We start from the raw sequence: 18,343 nt of genomic DNA, 5'->3' as shown, positions 1-18,343 counted from the left end.
TGCCCTCAGGCCTGGGGGGTGACAAAGGTCATTCAGCTGTCCCAAAAATAGCAGAGCACCCCTTTAATGGCTCAGACAGCAGACCAAGCAGCCTGTTACCGCTTAACAAACTGTTGGGGAAAAAAGAGTGTTCGACCAAATGTTTTTATTTTTTTTATTTAACTAGGCAAGTTAGAGAGACAAAACAACACTACATAAAGAAAGACCTAAGACAACAACATAGCAAGGCAGCAACACATGACAACACAACATGGTAGCAGCACAATCTATCACATCCCATACGGGCCGGGCAGGAAGACTGTCCATTCAGATAATACCCTAGTCTATCACATCCATACTGTCCAGGCAGGAAGACTGTCCAGGCAGGAAGACTGGCCCTTATGGATGTTTCAACATGATAATACTGTTCAGTAATATACCCATGATGATGACATACAGGTTACATACAGGTTACATACATACAGGTTACATACATACAGGTTACATACATACAGGTTACATACATACAGGTTACATACATACAGGTTACATACAGGTTACATACATACAGGTTACATACAGGTTACATACATACAGGTTACATACATACAGGTTACATACAGGTTACATACATACAGGTTACATACATACAGGTTACATACATACAGGTTACATACAGGTTACATACATACAGGTTACATACATACAGGTTACATACATACAGGTTACATACATACAGGTTACATACATACAGGTTACATACAGGTTACATACATACAGGTTACATACAGGTTACATACATACAGGTTACATACAGGTTACATACAAGTTACATACAGGTTACATACAGGTTATATACAGGTTACATACAGGTTATATACAGGTTACATACAGGTTACATACAGGTTATATACAGGTTACATACAGGTTACATACAGATTACATACAGGTTACATACATACAGGTTACATACAGGTTACATACAGGTTATATGCAGGTTACATACAGGTTACATACAGGTTATATACAGGTTACATACAGGTTACATACAGGTTACATACAAGTTACATACAGGTTACATACAGGTTACATACAAGTTAAATACAGGTTACATACATGTTACATACATGTTACATACAGGTTATATACAGGTTACATACAGGTTATATACAGGTTACATACATCAATCAATCAATCAAGTTTATTTTATATAGCCCTTCGTACATCAGCTAATATCTCGAAGTGCTGTACAGAAACCCAGCCTAAAACCCCAAACAGCAAGCAATGCAGGTGTAGAAGCACGGTGGCTAGGAAAAACTCCCTAGAAAGGCCAAAACCTAGGAAGAAACCTAGAGAGGAACCAGGCTATGAGGGGTGGCCAGTCCTCTTCTGGCTGTGCCGGGTGGAGATTATAACAGAACTATGCCAAGATGTTCAAAATGTTCATAAGTGACAAGCATGATCAAATAATAATCATGAATAATTTTCAGTTGGCTTTTCATAGCCGATCATTAAGAGTTGAAAACAGCAGGTCTGGGACAGGTGGCGGTTCCATAACCACAGGCAGAACAGTTGAAACTGGAATAGCAGCAAGGCCAGGTGGACTGGGGACAGCAAGGAGTCATCATGCCCGGTAGTCCTGACGTATGGTCCTAGGGCTCAGGTCCTCCGAGAGAGAGAAAGAAAGAAAGAAAGAAAGAAGGAGAAAATTAGAGAGAGCCAAGATTTTCAAAATGTTCATGAATGACAAGCATGGTCAAATAATAATCAGGAATAAATGTCAGTTGGCTTTTCATAGCCGATCATTAAGAGTTGAAAACAGCAGGTCTGGGACAGGTAGGGGTTCCGTAACCGCAGGCAGAACAGTTGAAACTGGAATAGCAGCAAGGCCAGGCGGACTGGGGACAGCAAGGAGTCATCATGCCCGGTAGTCCTGACGTATGGTCCTAGGGCTCAGGTCCTCCGAGAGAGAGAAAGAAAGAGAGAACGAGAGAATTAGAGAGAGCATACTTAAATTCACACAGGACACTGGATAAGACAGGAGAAGTACTCCAGGTATAACCAACTGACCCTAGCCCCCCGACACATAAACTACTGCAGCATAAATACTGGAGGCTGAGACAGGAGCGGTCAGGAGACACTGTGGCCCCATCCGAAAGATACCCCCGGACAGGGCCAAACAGGAAGGATATAACCCCACCCACTTTGCCAAAGCACAGCCCCCACACCACTAGAGGGATATCTTCAACCACCAACTTACAATCCTGAGACAAGGCCGAGTATAGCCCACAAAGATCTCCACCACAGCACAAACCAAGGGGGGGCGCCAACCCAGACAGGAAGATCACGTCAGTAACTCAACCCACTCAAGTGACGCACCCCTCCTAGGGATGGCATGAAAGAGCACCAGTAAGCCAGTGACTCAGCCCCTGTAATAGGGTTAGAGGCAGAGAATCCCAGTGGAGAGAGGGGAACCGGCCAGGCAGAGACAGCAAGGGCGGTTCGTTGCTCCAGAGCCTTTCCGTTCACCTTCACACTCCTGGGCCAGACTACACTCAATCATATGACCTACTGAAGAGATAAGTCTTCAGTAAAGACTTAAAGGTTGAGACCGAGTCTGCGTCTCTCACATGGGTAGGCAGACCGTTCCATAAAAATGGAGATCTATAGGAGAAAGCCCTGCCTCCCGCTGTTTGCTTAGAAATTCTAGGGACAATTAGGAGGCCTGCGTCTTGTGACCGTAGCGTACGTATAGGTATGTACGGCAGGACCAACTCGGAAAGATAGGTAGGAGCAAGCCCATGTAACGCTTTATAGGTTAACAGTAAAACCTTGAAATCAGCCCTTGCCTTAACAGGAAGCCAGTGTAGGGAAGCTAGCACTGGAGTAATATGATCAAATTTCTTGGTTCTAGTCAGGATTCTAGCAGCCGTATTTAGCACTAACTGAAGTTTATTTAGTGCTTTATCCGGGTAGCCGGAAAGTAGAGCATTGCAGTAGTCTAACCTAGAAGTAACAAATGCATGGATTAATTTTTCTGCATCATTTTTGGACAGAAAATTTCTGATTTTTGCAATGTTACGTAGATGGAAAAAAGCTGTCCTTGAAACAGTCTTGATATGTTCGTCAAAAGAGAGATCAGGGTCAAGAGTAACGCCGAGGTCCTTCACAGTTTTATTTGAGACGACTTTACAACCATCAAGATTAATTGTCAGATTTAACAGAAGATCTCTTTGTTTCTTGGGACCTAGAACAAGCATCTCTGTTTTGTCCGAGTTTAAAAGTAGAAAGTTTTCAGCCATCCACTTCCTTATGTCTGAAACACAGGCTTCTAGCGAGGGCAATTTTGGGGCTTCACCATGTTTCATTGAAATGTACAGCTGTGTGTCATCCGCATAGCAGTGAAAGTTAACATTATGTTTTCGAATAACATCCCCAAGAGGTAAAATATATAGTGAAAACAATAGTGGTCCTAAAACGGAACCTTGAGGAACACCGAAATGTACAGTTGATTTGTCAGAGGACAAACCATTCACAGAGACAAACTGATATCTTTCCGACAGGTAAGATCTAAACCAGGCCAGAACTTGTCCGTGTAGACCAATTTGTGTTTCCAGTCTCTCCAAAAGAATGTGGTGATCGATGGTGTCAAAGGCAGCACTAAGGTCTAGTAGCACGAGGACAGATGCAGAGCCTCGGTCTGACGCCATTAAAAGGTCATTTACCACCTTCACAAGTGCAGTCTCAGTGCTATGATGGGGTCTAAAACCAGACTGAAGCATTTCGTATACATTGTTTGTCTTCAGGAAGGCAGTGAGTTGCTGCGCAACAGCTTTTTCTAAAATTTTTGAGAGGAATGGAAGATTCGATATAGGCCGATAGTTTTTTATATTTTCCGGGTCAAGGTTTGGCTTTTTCAAGAGAGGCTTTATTACTGCCACTTTTAGTGAGTTTGGTACACATCCGGTGGATAGAGAGCTGTTTATTATGTTCAACATAGGAGGGCCAAGCACAGGAAGCAGCTCTTTCAGTAGTTTAGTAGGAATAGGATCCAGTATGCAGCTTGAAGGTTTAGAGGCCATGATTATTTTCATCATTGTGTCAAGAGATATAGTACTAAAACACTTAAGAGTCTCTCCCGATCCCAGGCCCTTGCAGAGCTGTGCAGATCCAGGACAGCTAAGCCCTGGAGGAATACGCAGATTCAAAGAGGAGTCCGTAATTTGCTTTCTAATGGTCATGATCTTTTCCTCAAAGAAGTTCATGAATGTATTACTGCTGAAGTGAAAGCCATCCTCTCTTGGGGAATGCTGCTTTTTAGTTAGCTTTGCAACAGTGTCAAAAAGAAATTTTGGATTGTTCTTATTTTCCTCGATTAAGTTGGAAAAGTAGGATGATCGAGCAGCAGTGAGGGCTCTTCGGTACTGCACGGTACTGTCTTTCCAAGCTAGTCGGAAGACTTCCAGTTTGGTGTGGCGCCACTTCCGTTCCAATTTTCTGGAAGCTTGCTTCAAAGCTCGGGTATTTTCTGTATACCAGGGAGCTAGTTTCTTATGACAAATATTTTTCGTTTTTAGGGGTGCAACTGCATCTAGGGTATTGCGCAAGGTTAAATTGAGTTCCTCAGTTAAGTGGTTAACTGATTTTTGTCCTCTGACGTCCTTGGGTAGGCAGAAGGAGTCTGGAAGGGCATCAAGGAATTTTTGTGTTGTCTGAGAATTTATAGCACGACTTTTGATGCTCCTTGGTTGGGGTCTGAGCAGATTATTTGTTGCGATTGCAAACGTAATAAAATGGTGGTCCGATAGTCCAGGATTATGTGGAAAAACATTAAGATCTACAACATTTATTCCATGGGACAAAACTAGGTCCAGAGTATGACTGTGGCAGTGAGTAGGTCCAGAGACATGTTGGACAAAACCCACTGAGTCGATGATGGCTCCGAAAGACTTTTGGAGTGGGTCTGTGGACTTCTCCATATGAATATTAAAATCACCAAAAATTAGAATATGATCTGCTATGACTACAAGGTCTGATAGGAATTCAGGGAACTCAGAGAGGAACGCTGTATATGGCCCAGGAGGCCTGTAAACAGTAGCTATAAAAAGTGATTGAGTAGGCTGCATAGATTTCATGACTAGAAGCTCAAAAGACGAAAACGTCATTTTTTTTTTTGTAAATTGAAATTTGCTATCGTAAATGTTAGCAACACCTCCGCCTTTGCGGGATGCACGGGGGATATGGTCACTAGTGTAACCAGGAGGTGAGGCCTCATTTAACACAGTAAATTCATCAGGCTTAAGCCATGTTTCAGTCAGGCCAATCACATCAAGATTATGATCAGTGATTAGTTCATTGACTATGACTGCCTTTGAAGTGAGGGATCTAACATTAAGTAACCCTATTTTGAGATGTGAGGTATCACGATCTCTTTCAATAATGGCAGGAATGGAGGAGGTCTTTATCCTAATGAGATTGCTAAGGCGAACACCGCCATGTTTAGTTTTGCCCAACCTAGGTCGAGGCACAGACACAGTCTCAATGGGGATGGCTGAGCTGACTACACTGACTGTGCTATTGGCAGACTCCACTAAGCTGGCAGGTTGGCTAACAGCCTGCTGCCTGGCCTGCACCCTATTTCATTGTGGAGCTAGAGGAGTTAGAGCCCTATCTATGTTAGTAGATAAGATGAGAGCAGCCCTCCAGCTACATGATACATACAAGTTACATACAGGTTACATACATGTTACATACAGGTTACATACAGGTTACATACATACAAGTTACATACAGGTTACATACAGGTTACATACAGGTTACATACAGGTTACATACAGGTTACATACAGGTTACATACAAGTTAAATACAGGTTACATACATGTTACATACAGGTTACATACAGGTTACATACAGGTTACATACATGTTACATACAGGTTACATACAGGTTACATACAGGTTACATACAAGTTAAATACAGGTTACATACATGTTACATACATGTTACATACAGGTTATATACAGGTTACATACAGGTTATATACAGGTTACATACATCAATCAATCAATCAAGTTTATTTTATATAGCCCTTCGTACATCAGCTAATATCTCGAAGTGCTGTACAGAAACCCAGCCTAAAACCCCAAACAGCAAGCAATGCAGGTGTAGAAGCACGGTGGCTAGGAAAAACTCCCTAGAAAGGCCAAAACCTAGGAAGAAACCTAGAGAGGAACCAGGCTATGAGGGGTGGCCAGTCCTCTTCTGGCTGTGCCGGGTGGAGATTATAACAGAACTATGCCAAGATGTTCAAAATGTTCATAAGTGACAAGCATGATCAAATAATAATCATGAATAATTTTCAGTTGGCTTTTCATAGCCGATCATTAAGAGTTGAAAACAGCAGGTCTGGGACAGGTGGCGGTTCCATAACCACAGGCAGAACAGTTGAAACTGGAATAGCAGCAAGGCCAGGTGGACTGGGGACAGCAAGGAGTCATCATGCCCGGTAGTCCTGACGTATGGTCCTAGGGCTCAGGTCCTCCGAGAGAGAGAAAGAAAGAAAGAAAGAAAGAAGGAGAAAATTAGAGAGAGCCAAGATTTTCAAAATGTTCATGAATGACAAGCATGGTCAAATAATAATCAGGAATAAATGTCAGTTGGCTTTTCATAGCCGATCATTAAGAGTTGAAAACAGCAGGTCTGGGACAGGTAGGGGTTCCGTAACCGCAGGCAGAACAGTTGAAACTGGAATAGCAGCAAGGCCAGGCGGACTGGGGACAGCAAGGAGTCATCATGCCCGGTAGTCCTGACGTATGGTCCTAGGGCTCAGGTCCTCCGAGAGAGAGAAAGAAAGAGAGAACGAGAGAATTAGAGAGAGCATACTTAAATTCACACAGGACACTGGATAAGACAGGAGAAGTACTCCAGGTATAACCAACTGACCCTAGCCCCCCGACACATAAACTACTGCAGCATAAATACTGGAGGCTGAGACAGGAGCGGTCAGGAGACACTGTGGCCCCATCCGAAAGATACCCCCGGACAGGGCCAAACAGGAAGGATATAACCCCACCCACTTTGCCAAAGCACAGCCCCCGCACCACTAGAGGGATATCTTCAACCACCAACTTACAATCCTGAGACAAGGCCGAGTATAGCCCACAAAGATCTCCACCACAGCACAAACCAAGGGGGGGCGCCAACCCAGACAGGAAGATCACGTCAGTAACTCAACCCACTCAAGTGACGCACCCCTCCTAGGGATGGCATGAAAGAGCACCAGTAAGCCAGTGACTCAGCCCCTGTAATAGGGTTAGAGGCAGAGAATCCCAGTGGAGAGAGGGGAACCGGCCAGGCAGAGACAGCAAGGGCGGTTCGTTGCTCCAGAGCCTTTCCGTTCACCTTCACACTCCTGGGCCAGACTACACTCAATCATATGACCTACTGAAGAGATAAGTCTTCAGTAAAGACTTAAAGGTTGAGACCGAGTCTGCGTCTCTCACATGGGTAGGCAGACCGTTCCATAAAAATGGAGATCTATAGGAGAAAGCCCTGCCTCCCGCTGTTTGCTTAGAAATTCTAGGGACAATTAGGAGGCCTGCGTCTTGTGACCGTAGCGTACGTATAGGTATGTACGGCAGGACCAACTCGGAAAGATAGGTAGGAGCAAGCCCATGTAACGCTTTATAGGTTAACAGTAAAACCTTGAAATCAGCCCTTGCCTTAACAGGAAGCCAGTGTAGGGAAGCTAGCACTGGAGTAATATGATCAAATTTCTTGGTTCTAGTCAGGATTCTAGCAGCCGTATTTAGCACTAACTGAAGTTTATTTAGTGCTTTATCCGGGTAGCCGGAAAGTAGAGCATTGCAGTAGTCTAACCTAGAAGTAACAAATGCATGGATTAATTTTTCTGCATCATTTTTGGACAGAAAATTTCTGATTTTTGCAATGTTACGTAGATGGAAAAAAGCTGTCCTTGAAACAGTCTTGATATGTTCGTCAAAAGAGAGATCAGGGTCAAGAGTAACGCCGAGGTCCTTCACAGTTTTATTTGAGACGACTTTACAACCATCAAGATTAATTGTCAGATTTAACAGAAGATCTCTTTGTTTCTTGGGACCTAGAACAAGCATCTCTGTTTTGTCCGAGTTTAAAAGTAGAAAGTTTTCAGCCATCCACTTCCTTATGTCTGAAACACAGGCTTCTAGCGAGGGCAATTTTGGGGCTTCACCATGTTTCATTGAAATGTACAGCTGTGTGTCATCCGCATAGCAGTGAAAGTTAACATTATGTTTTCGAATAACATCCCCAAGAGGTAAAATATATAGTGAAAACAATAGTGGTCCTAAAACGGAACCTTGAGGAACACCGACATGTACAGTTGATTTGTCAGAGGACAAACCATTCACAGAGACAAACTGATATCTTTCCGACAGGTAAGATCTAAACCAGGCCAGAACTTGTCCGTGTAGACCAATTTGTGTTTCCAGTCTCTCCAAAAGAATGTGGTGATCGATGGTGTCAAAGGCAGCACTAAGGTCTAGTAGCACGAGGACAGATGCAGAGCCTCGGTCTGACGCCATTAAAAGGTCATTTACCACCTTCACAAGTGCAGTCTCAGTGCTATGATGGGGTCTAAAACCAGACTGAAGCATTTCGTATACATTGTTTGTCTTCAGGAAGGCAGTGAGTTGCTGCGCAACAGCTTTTTCTAAAATTTTTGAGAGGAATGGAAGATTCGATATAGGCCGATAGTTTTTTATATTTTCCGGGTCAAGGTTTGGCTTTTTCAAGAGAGGCTTTATTACTGCCACTTTTAGTGAGTTTGATACACATCCGGTGGATAGAGAGCTGTTTATTATGTTCAACATAGGAGGGCCAAGCACAGGAAGCAGCTCTTTCAGTAGTTTAGTAGGAATAGGATCCAGTATGCAGCTTGAAGGTTTAGAGGCCATGATTATTTTCATCATTGTGTCAAGAGATATAGTACTAAAACACTTAAGAGTCTCTCCCGATCCCAGGCCCTTGCAGAGCTGTGCAGATCCAGGACAGCTAAGCCCTGGAGGAATACGCAGATTCAAAGAGGAGTCCGTAATTTGCTTTCTAATGGTCATGATCTTTTCCTCAAAGAAGTTCATGAATGTATTACTGCTGAAGTGAAAGCCATCCTCTCTTGGGGAATGCTGCTTTTTAGTTAGCTTTGCAACAGTGTCAAAAAGAAATTTTGGATTGTTCTTATTTTCCTCGATTAAGTTGGAAAAGTAGGATGATCGAGCAGCAGTGAGGGCTCTTCGGTACTGCACGGTACTGTCTTTCCAAGCTAGTCGGAAGACTTCCAGTTTGGTGTGGCGCCACTTCCGTTCCAATTTTCTGGAAGCTTGCTTCAAAGCTCGGGTATTTTCTGTATACCAGGGAGCTAGTTTCTTATGACAAATATTTTTCGTTTTTAGGGGTGCAACTGCATCTAGGGTATTGCGCAAGGTTAAATTGAGTTCCTCAGTTAAGTGGTTAACTGATTTTTGTCCTCTGACGTCCTTGGGTAGGCAGAAGGAGTCTGGAAGGGCATCAAGGAATTTTTGTGTTGTCTGAGAATTTATAGCACGACTTTTGATGCTCCTTGGTTGGGGTCTGAGCAGATTATTTGTTGCGATTGCAAACGTAATAAAATGGTGGTCCGATAGTCCAGGATTATGTGGAAAAACATTAAGATCTACAACATTTATTCCATGGGACAAAACTAGGTCCAGAGTATGACTGTGGCAGTGAGTAGGTCCAGAGACATGTTGGACAAAACCCACTGAGTCGATGATGGCTCCGAAAGACTTTTGGAGTGGGTCTGTGGACTTCTCCATATGAATATTAAAATCACCAAAAATTAGAATATGATCTGCTATGACTACAAGGTCTGATAGGAATTCAGGGAACTCAGAGAGGAACGCTGTATATGGCCCAGGAGGCCTGTAAACAGTAGCTATAAAAAGTGATTGAGTAGGCTGCATAGATTTCATGACTAGAAGCTCAAAAGACGAAAACGTCATTTTTTTTTTTGTAAATTGAAATTTGCTATCGTAAATGTTAGCAACACCTCCGCCTTTGCGGGATGCACGGGGGATATGGTCACTAGTGTAACCAGGAGGTGAGGCCTCATTTAACACAGTAAATTCATCAGGCTTAAGCCATGTTTCAGTCAGGCCAATCACATCAAGATTATGATCAGTGATTAGTTCATTGACTATGACTGCCTTTGAAGTGAGGGATCTAACATTAAGTAACCCTATTTTGAGATGTGAGGTATCACGATCTCTTTCAATAATGGCAGGAATGGAGGAGGTCTTTATCCTAATGAGATTGCTAAGGCGAACACCGCCATGTTTAGTTTTGCCCAACCTAGGTCGAGGCACAGACACAGTCTCAATGGGGATGGCTGAGCTGACTACACTGACTGTGCTATTGGCAGACTCCACTAAGCTGGCAGGTTGGCTAACAGCCTGCTGCCTGGCCTGCACCCTATTTCATTGTGGAGCTAGAGGAGTTAGAGCCCTATCTATGTTAGTAGATAAGATGAGAGCAGCCCTCCAGCTACATGATACATACAAGTTACATACAGGTTACATACATGTTACATACAGGTTACATACAGGTTACATACAGGTTACATACATACAGGTTATATACAGGTTACATACAGGTTACATACATACATGTTACATACATGTTACATACAGGTTACATACAGGTTACCTACATACAGGTTACATACATACATGTTACATACATGTTACATACAGGTTACATACATACATGTTACATACAGGTTACATACATGTTACATACATGTTACATACAGGTTACATACAGGTTACATACAGGTTACATACATACAAGTTACATACAGGTTACATACAGGTTACATACATACAAGTTACATACAGGTTACATACAGGTTACATACAGGTTACATACAGGTTACATACATACAAGTTACATACAGGTTACATACATGTTACATACAGGTTACATACATGTTACATACAGGTTACATACAGGTTACATACAGGTTACATACATACAGGTTACATACAGGTTACATACAGGTTACATACAGGTTACATACATACAGGTTACATACAGGTTACATACATACAGGTTATATACAGGTTACATACAGGTTACATACATACAGGTTATATACAGGTTACATACAGGTTACATACATACAAGTTACATACATGTTACATACAGGTTACATACATACAGGTTACATACAGGTTACATACAGGTTACATACAGGTTACATACAGGTTACATACATACAGGTTATATACAGGTTACATACAGGTTACATACAGGTTACATACATACATGTTACATACATGTTACATACAGGTTACATACATACATGTTACATACATGTTACATACAGGTTACATACAGGTTACATACAGGTTACATACATACAGGTTATATACAGGTTACATACAGGTTACATACATACATGTTACATACATGTTACATACAGGTTACATACAGGTTACCTACATACAGGTTACATACATACATGTTACATACATGTTACATACAGGTTACATACATACATGTTACATACAGGTTACATACATGTTACATACATGTTACATACAGGTTACATACAGGTTACATACAGGTTACATACAGGTTATATACAGGTTACATACATGTTACATACAGGTTACATACAGGTTATATACAGGTTACATACAGGTTACATACAGGTTACATACATACAGGTTACATACATGTTACATACATACAGGTTACATACAGGTTACATACATACAGGTTATATACAGGTTACATACAGGTTACATACAGGTTACATACAGGTTACATACAGGTTACATACATACAGGTTACATACATGTTACATACATACAGGTTACATACAGGTTACATACATACAGGTTATATACAGGTTATATACAGGTTACATACAGGTTATATACAGGTTACATACAGGTTACATACAGGTTACATACAGGTTACATACAGGTTACATACAGGTTACATACAGGTTACATACATGTTACATACATACAGGTTACATACAGGTTACATACATACAGGTTATATACAGGTTACATACAGGTTACATACAGGTTACATACAGGTTACACACATGTTACACACATGTTACACACATGTTACATACAGGTTACATACAGGTTACATACATGGTCCCGTGTGGCTCAGTTGGTAGAGCATGGTGCTTGCAACGCCAGGGTTGTGGGTTCATTCCCCACGGGGGGACCAGGATGAATATGTATGAACTTTCCAATTTGTAAGTCGCTCTGGATAAGAGCGTCTGCTAAATGACTTAAATGTAAATGTAATACATGTTACATACAGGTTACATGCAGGTTACATACATACAGGTTACATGCAGGTTACATACATACAGGTTACATACAGGTTACATACAGGTTACATACAGGTTACATACAGGTTACATACAAGTTACATACAGGTTATATGCAGGTTACATACAGGTTACATACAGGTTACATACAAGTTACATACAGGTTACATACAGGTTACATACAGGTTACATACAGATTACATGCAGGTTACATACAGGTTATATACAGGTTACATACATGATACATACAAGTTACATACAGGTTACATACAGGTTACATACATGTTACATACAGGTTACATACAGGTTACATACAGGTTACATACAGGTTATATACAGGTTACATACAAGTTACATACAGGTTATATACAGGTTACATACATGTTACATACAGGTTACATACAAGTTACATACAGGTTACATACAGGTTATATACAGGTTACATACATGATACATACAAGTTACATACAGGTTACATACAGGTTACATACATACAAGTTACATACAGGTTACATACAGGTTACATACATACATGTTACATACATGTTACATACAGGTTACATACAGGCTACCTACATACAGGTTACATACATGTTACATACAGGTTACATACATACAGGTTATATACAGGTTACATACAGGTTACATACAGGTTATATACAGGTTACATACAGGTTACATACAGGTTATATACAGGTTACATACAGGTTACATACAGGTTACATACAGGTTATATACAGGTTACATACAGGTTATATACAGGTTACATACAGGTTACATACAGGCTATATACAGGTTACATACAGGTTACATACAGGTTACATACAGGTTATATACATGTTATATACAGGTTACATACAGGTTACATACAGGTTACATCAAATCAAATGTATTTATTAAGCCCTTCTTACATCAGCTGATATCTCAAGGTGCTGTAAAGAAACCCAGCCTAAAACCCCAAACAGCAGGTGTAGAAGCACGGTGGCTAGGAAAAACTCCCTAGAAAGGCCAGAACCTAGGAAGAAACCTAGAGAGGAACCAGGCTATGAGGGGTGGCCAGTCCTCTTCTGGCTGTGCCAGGTGGATATTATAACAGAATGACCAGCATGGTCAAATAATAGTCATCACAGTGGTTGTAGAGGGTGCAACAGGTCAGCACCTCAGGAGTAAATGTCAGTTGGCTTTTCATAGCCGATCATTAAGAGTATCTCTACCGCTCCTGCTGTCTCTAGAGAGTTGAAAACAGCAGGTCTGGGACAGGTAGCATGTCCGATGAACAAATTACATACAGATTACATACAAACTACATACAGGTTACATACAGATTACATACAAACTACATACAGGTTACATGTGCAGTTTACTGTTGATTATTTGTGTTGACTGGTTCTGAATTTGTTATTTCAAGACTGTCATTCTGTTTCTCTGTGTGTTTTCAGGAGAGAAGGAGAGGGTGTGACTGTCATTCTGTTTCTCTGTGTGTTCTCAGGAGAGAAGGAGAGGGTGTGACTGTCATTCTGTTTCTCTGTGTGTTTTCAGGAGAGAAGGAGAGGGTGTGACTGTCATTCTGTTTCTCTGTGTGTTTTCAGGAGAGAAGGAGAGGGTGTGACTGTCATTCTGTTTCTCTGTGTGTTTTCAGGAGAGAAGGAGAGGGTGTGACTGTCATTCTGTTTCTCTGTGTTTTCAGGAGAGAAGGAGAGGGTGTGACTGTCATTCTGTTTCTCTGTGTGTTTTCAGGAGAGAAGGAGAGGGTGTGACTGTCATTCTGTTTCTCTGTGTGTTTTCAGGAGAGAAGGAGAGGGTGTGACTGTCATTCTGTTTCTCTGTGTGTTTTCAGAAGAGAAGGAGAGGGTGTGACTGTCATTCTGTTTCTCTGTGTGTTTTCAGGAGAGAAGGAGAGGGTGTGACTGTCATTCTGTTTCTCTGTGTGTTTTCAGGAGAGGAGGGGGTGTGACTGTCATTCTGTTTCTCTGTGTGTTTTCAGAAGAGAAGGAGAGGGTGTGACTGTCATTCTGTTTCTCTGTGTGTTTTCAGGAGAGAAGGAGAGGGTGTGACTGTCATTCTGTTTCTCTGTGTGTTTTCAGGAGAGAAGGAGAGGGTGTGCGTGTGTTCTGGGACCGGCTAAGGGAACCCTCATTCTCGTCTCGGTGGAACCCGTTCGCTACAGACTACCCATTCTGCACCTTTACCTATCACCCTGTCAGAAACATAGACCACAGCTTCACTGCTCTCTGTGATGTAAGTTTTGTGATGTGTACCATTCCCTACCACCCTACCATATTCCACCCTACCTCCCTACATTTTACACCCTACCTCCCTACCACCCGACATATTCCACCCTAACATTTTACACCCTTCCATCCTACATATTCCACCCTACCACCCTACCTCCCTTTCACCCTACCATCTTACACCCTACTATTTTACACCCTACCACCCTGCCATCCTACCTTTCTACACCCTACCATCATACCACCCTACTCCCGACCATCTTACCACCCTACGCTCTACCATCCTACCATCCTACCACCCTGCGTCCAACCAACCTACCACCCTAGAACTCTTCACCCTACCAAACTACCACCCTACGCCCAACCATCCTACCACCCTAATACTCTACACCCTACCATCCTACCACCCTACCACCCTAATAATCTACACCCTACCACTCTACCATCCTACCACCCTACACCAGACCATTCAAATCAAATCAAATGTTATTTGTCACATACACATATTTAGCAGAAGTTATAGTGGGTGTAGTGAAATGCTTGTGTTCCTAGCTCCAACAGTTCAGTAATATCTAACAATTCACAACAATACACACACATCTAAAAGTAAAATAATGGAATTAAGAAATATATAAATAGTAGGACAAGTCATGTCAGAGTGGCATGGACTAAAATACAGTAGAATAGAATACAGTAAATACATATGAGATGAGTAAAGCAGTATGTAAACATTATTAAAGTGACCAGTGTTACATTATTAAAGTGACCAGTGATTCCATGTCTATGTATAGAGGGCAGCAGCCTCTAAGGTGCAGGGTTGAATAACCGGGTGGTAGCCGGCTAGTGCTGACTTTTTAACAGTCTGATGGCCTTGAGATAGAAGATATTTTGGCAGACCGTACCACCCCCTCGAGAGTCGGTACCAGGCAGTGTTACAGCCCGACAGGAAGCTCTCAATTGTGCGCCTCAATTTGTGAGGTTCTTAGTGGCCAAGCCGAATTTCTTTAGCCTCCTGAGGTTGAAGAGACGCTGTAGCATTTCAGATCATCAGTGATCTTCCCTCTCTCCCTCCTCTCGTCCTCTGTCTCTCCCTCCTCTCTTCCTCTGTCTCTCCCTCCTCTCGTCCTCTGTCTCTCCCTCCTCTCGTCCTCTGTCTCTCCCTCCTCTCTTCCTCTGTCTCTCCCTCCTCTCGTCCTCTGTCTCTCCCTCCTCTCTTCCTCTGTCTCTCCCTCCTCTCTTCCTCTGTCTCTCCCTCCTCTCGTCCTCTGTCTCTCCCTCCCTTTCTCAAACGACAAGACACACGGCCATGCGCATTAGATCACATGCTGTGTCTCGACGAACTGTGCCGATTCAACATGTAGAATAGTCGGGAAATGAATAGAATATTGCAGCCGATGTTCTGTGTTCAGAGGCGAAAAAAAGGCCAAACGCTGTTTTTAACTTATCCTCTCTCTCCCTCCTCTCTTCCTCTCTCTTTCCCTCCTCTCGTCCTCTGTCTCTCCCTCCTCTCGTCCTCTGTCTCTCCCTCCTCTCTTCCTCTGTCTCTCCCTCCTCTCGTCCTCTGTCTCTCCCTCCTCTCTTCCTCTGTCTCTCCCTCCTCTGTCTCTCCCTCCTCTCTTCCTCTCTCTCTCCCTCCTCTCTTCCTCTCTCTCTCCCTCCTCTGTCTCTCCCTCCTCCCTTCCTCTGTCTCTCCCTCCCTCTCTCCCCCTCCTCTGTCTCTCCCTCCTCCCTTCCTCTGTCTCTCCCTCCTCTCTTCCTCTCTCTCCCTCCTCTCTTCCTCTGTCTCTCCCTCCTCTTGTCCTCTGTCTCTACCTCATCTCTTACTCTGTCTCTCCCTCCTTTCTTCCTCTGTCCCTCCCTCCTCTCTTCCTCTCTCTCTCCCTCCTCTCTTCCTCTCTCTCTCCCTCCTCTGTCTCTCCCTCCTCTCTTCCTCTGTCTCTTCCTCTATCTCTCCCCCCTCCCTTTCTCAGATCCAAAGTTTCCGTGAGCAGCTAACGGAAGCAGCCCAGAAGGCCCACCTAAAGACGCCTGTCCCTGGCAAGGCCAACGGGGTCCTGGTGCTGAACCAGCCCCTGCTCATCGAGGCCTACGTGGGTCTCATGTCCTATATCGGCAACCAGAACAAACTGGGGTACAGTCTGGCACGGGGAAACGTTGGGTTTTAAACTAGGATTTGTCTTTGTGCTTTTCAATGTACATTACTACTTCATTACTTAACCCTATTTTACAGTTTGTTTTCTTGGCTTGTTCAACTACAGTCAGTCTGAAATTGAAAGGTATGTAGTTCTCTATCATTTGGATTACCTAAAGGCTAAAGGATAGTCTACTGTAATTTCATACACAAATTACCGTGCCAAATTCTTCCTGACATCACAGTCAATAAAGTTTTCGCATTACCATCCGTGACTGTACAGCTCTGATTTACCATCCTCTAACTCAATCACTTAATGTACAAACAGACACCAGGCTCCCGAGTGGCACAGCGGTCTAAGGCATCTCAGTGCTAGAGGCGTAACCGGCCATGATTGGGAGTCCCACAGGGCGGCGCACAATTGGCCCAGCGTCGAACGGGTTAGGGTTTGGCCCGGGGGTAGGCTGAATTTGTTCTCCAGTTAAATAAAGGTTAAATAAATGAAATCTAGGAGCTTTACCTCTGTAGTTATTAATCATTCAGCTTTGCAATGGGAGCTTCTCCCTCCATGGTCATTTATGGTTCCCTATTCCCTATGTAGAGCACTACTTTAGGCCAGGGCCATGCTGGTGTGTTTGTGTGTGTCTAAGAGAGACAGAGAGAGCGAGAGAGACAGAGAGAGACGCAGACAGACAGAGAGACAGACAGAGAGACAGACAGAGAGACAGATGCAGACAGACAGACAGACAGACAGACAGACAGACAGACAGACAGACAGACAGACAGACAGACAGACAGACAGACACAGACAGACAGACACAGACAGACAGACAGACAGACAGACAGACAGACAGACAGACAGACAGACAGACAGACAGACAGACAGACAGACAGACAGACAGACAGACAGACAGACAGACAGACAGACAGACAGACAGACAGACAGACAGACAGACAGACAGACAGACAGTTGCAAACCATAGCCTGGATTTTTTATGGCGGTTTTGGAGCAGTGGCTTCTTCCTTGCTGAGCGGCCTTTCAGGTTAGGTCGATATAGCACTCGTTTTACTGTGGATATAGGACTTTTGTACCGGTTTCCTCCAGAATCTTCACAAGGTCCTTTGCTGTTGTTCTGGGATTGATTTGCACTTTTCCCACCAAAGTACGTTCATCTCTAGGAGACAGAACGCGTCTCCTTCCTGAGCGGTATGACGGCTGCGTGGTCCCATGGTGTTTATACTTGCGTACTATTGTTTGTACAGATGAACGTGGTACCTTCAGGTGTTTGGAAATTGCTCCCAAGGATGAATCAGACTTGTGGAGGTCTACAATTCTTTTTCTGAGGTCTTGGCTGATTTCTTTTGATTTTCCCATGATGTCAAGCAAAGAGGCACTGAGTTTGAAGGTAGGCCTTGAAATACATCCACAGGTACACCTCCAATTGACCCAAATTATGTCAATTAGCCTATCAGAAGCTTCTAAAGCCATGACATAATTTTCTGTAATTTTTCAAGCTGTTTAAAGGCACATTCAACTTAGTGTATGTAAACTTCTGACCCACTGAAATTGTGATACAGTGAATTATAAGTGAAATAATCTGTCTGTA

General features: G+C 43.0%; 1 protein-coding gene across 2 annotated transcripts in view; it reads left to right on the top strand.

Annotated features, from left to right (window-relative positions):
- Positions 1–17,144, top strand: part of tprg1 (tumor protein p63 regulated 1) — an 80,350-nt gene extending 63,206 nt beyond the window's left edge. Inside the window, exons 5-6 of one of the 2 annotated variants that reach the window (XM_039002026.1) lie at positions 14,459–14,612; positions 16,576–17,144. In XM_039002026.1, coding sequence (XP_038857954.1) covers positions 14,459–14,612; positions 16,576–16,770 — 349 coding nt within the window. In that variant the 3' untranslated portion in view covers positions 16,771–17,144. The remainder of the gene's footprint in view (positions 1–14,458; positions 14,613–16,575) is intronic. The other variant, XM_039002025.1, reaches the window with a different exon arrangement.
- Positions 17,145–18,343: the final 1,199 nt, after the last annotated feature.

This window comes from Salvelinus namaycush, chromosome 10 (assembly GCF_016432855.1).
Source record: "Salvelinus namaycush isolate Seneca chromosome 10, SaNama_1.0, whole genome shotgun sequence".
NCBI classification, from domain to species: Eukaryota; Metazoa; Chordata; class Actinopteri; order Salmoniformes; family Salmonidae; genus Salvelinus; species Salvelinus namaycush.
The sequence above is the reverse complement of the archived record's forward strand: the minus strand, read 5'-3'. Positions and strand labels throughout refer to the sequence as shown.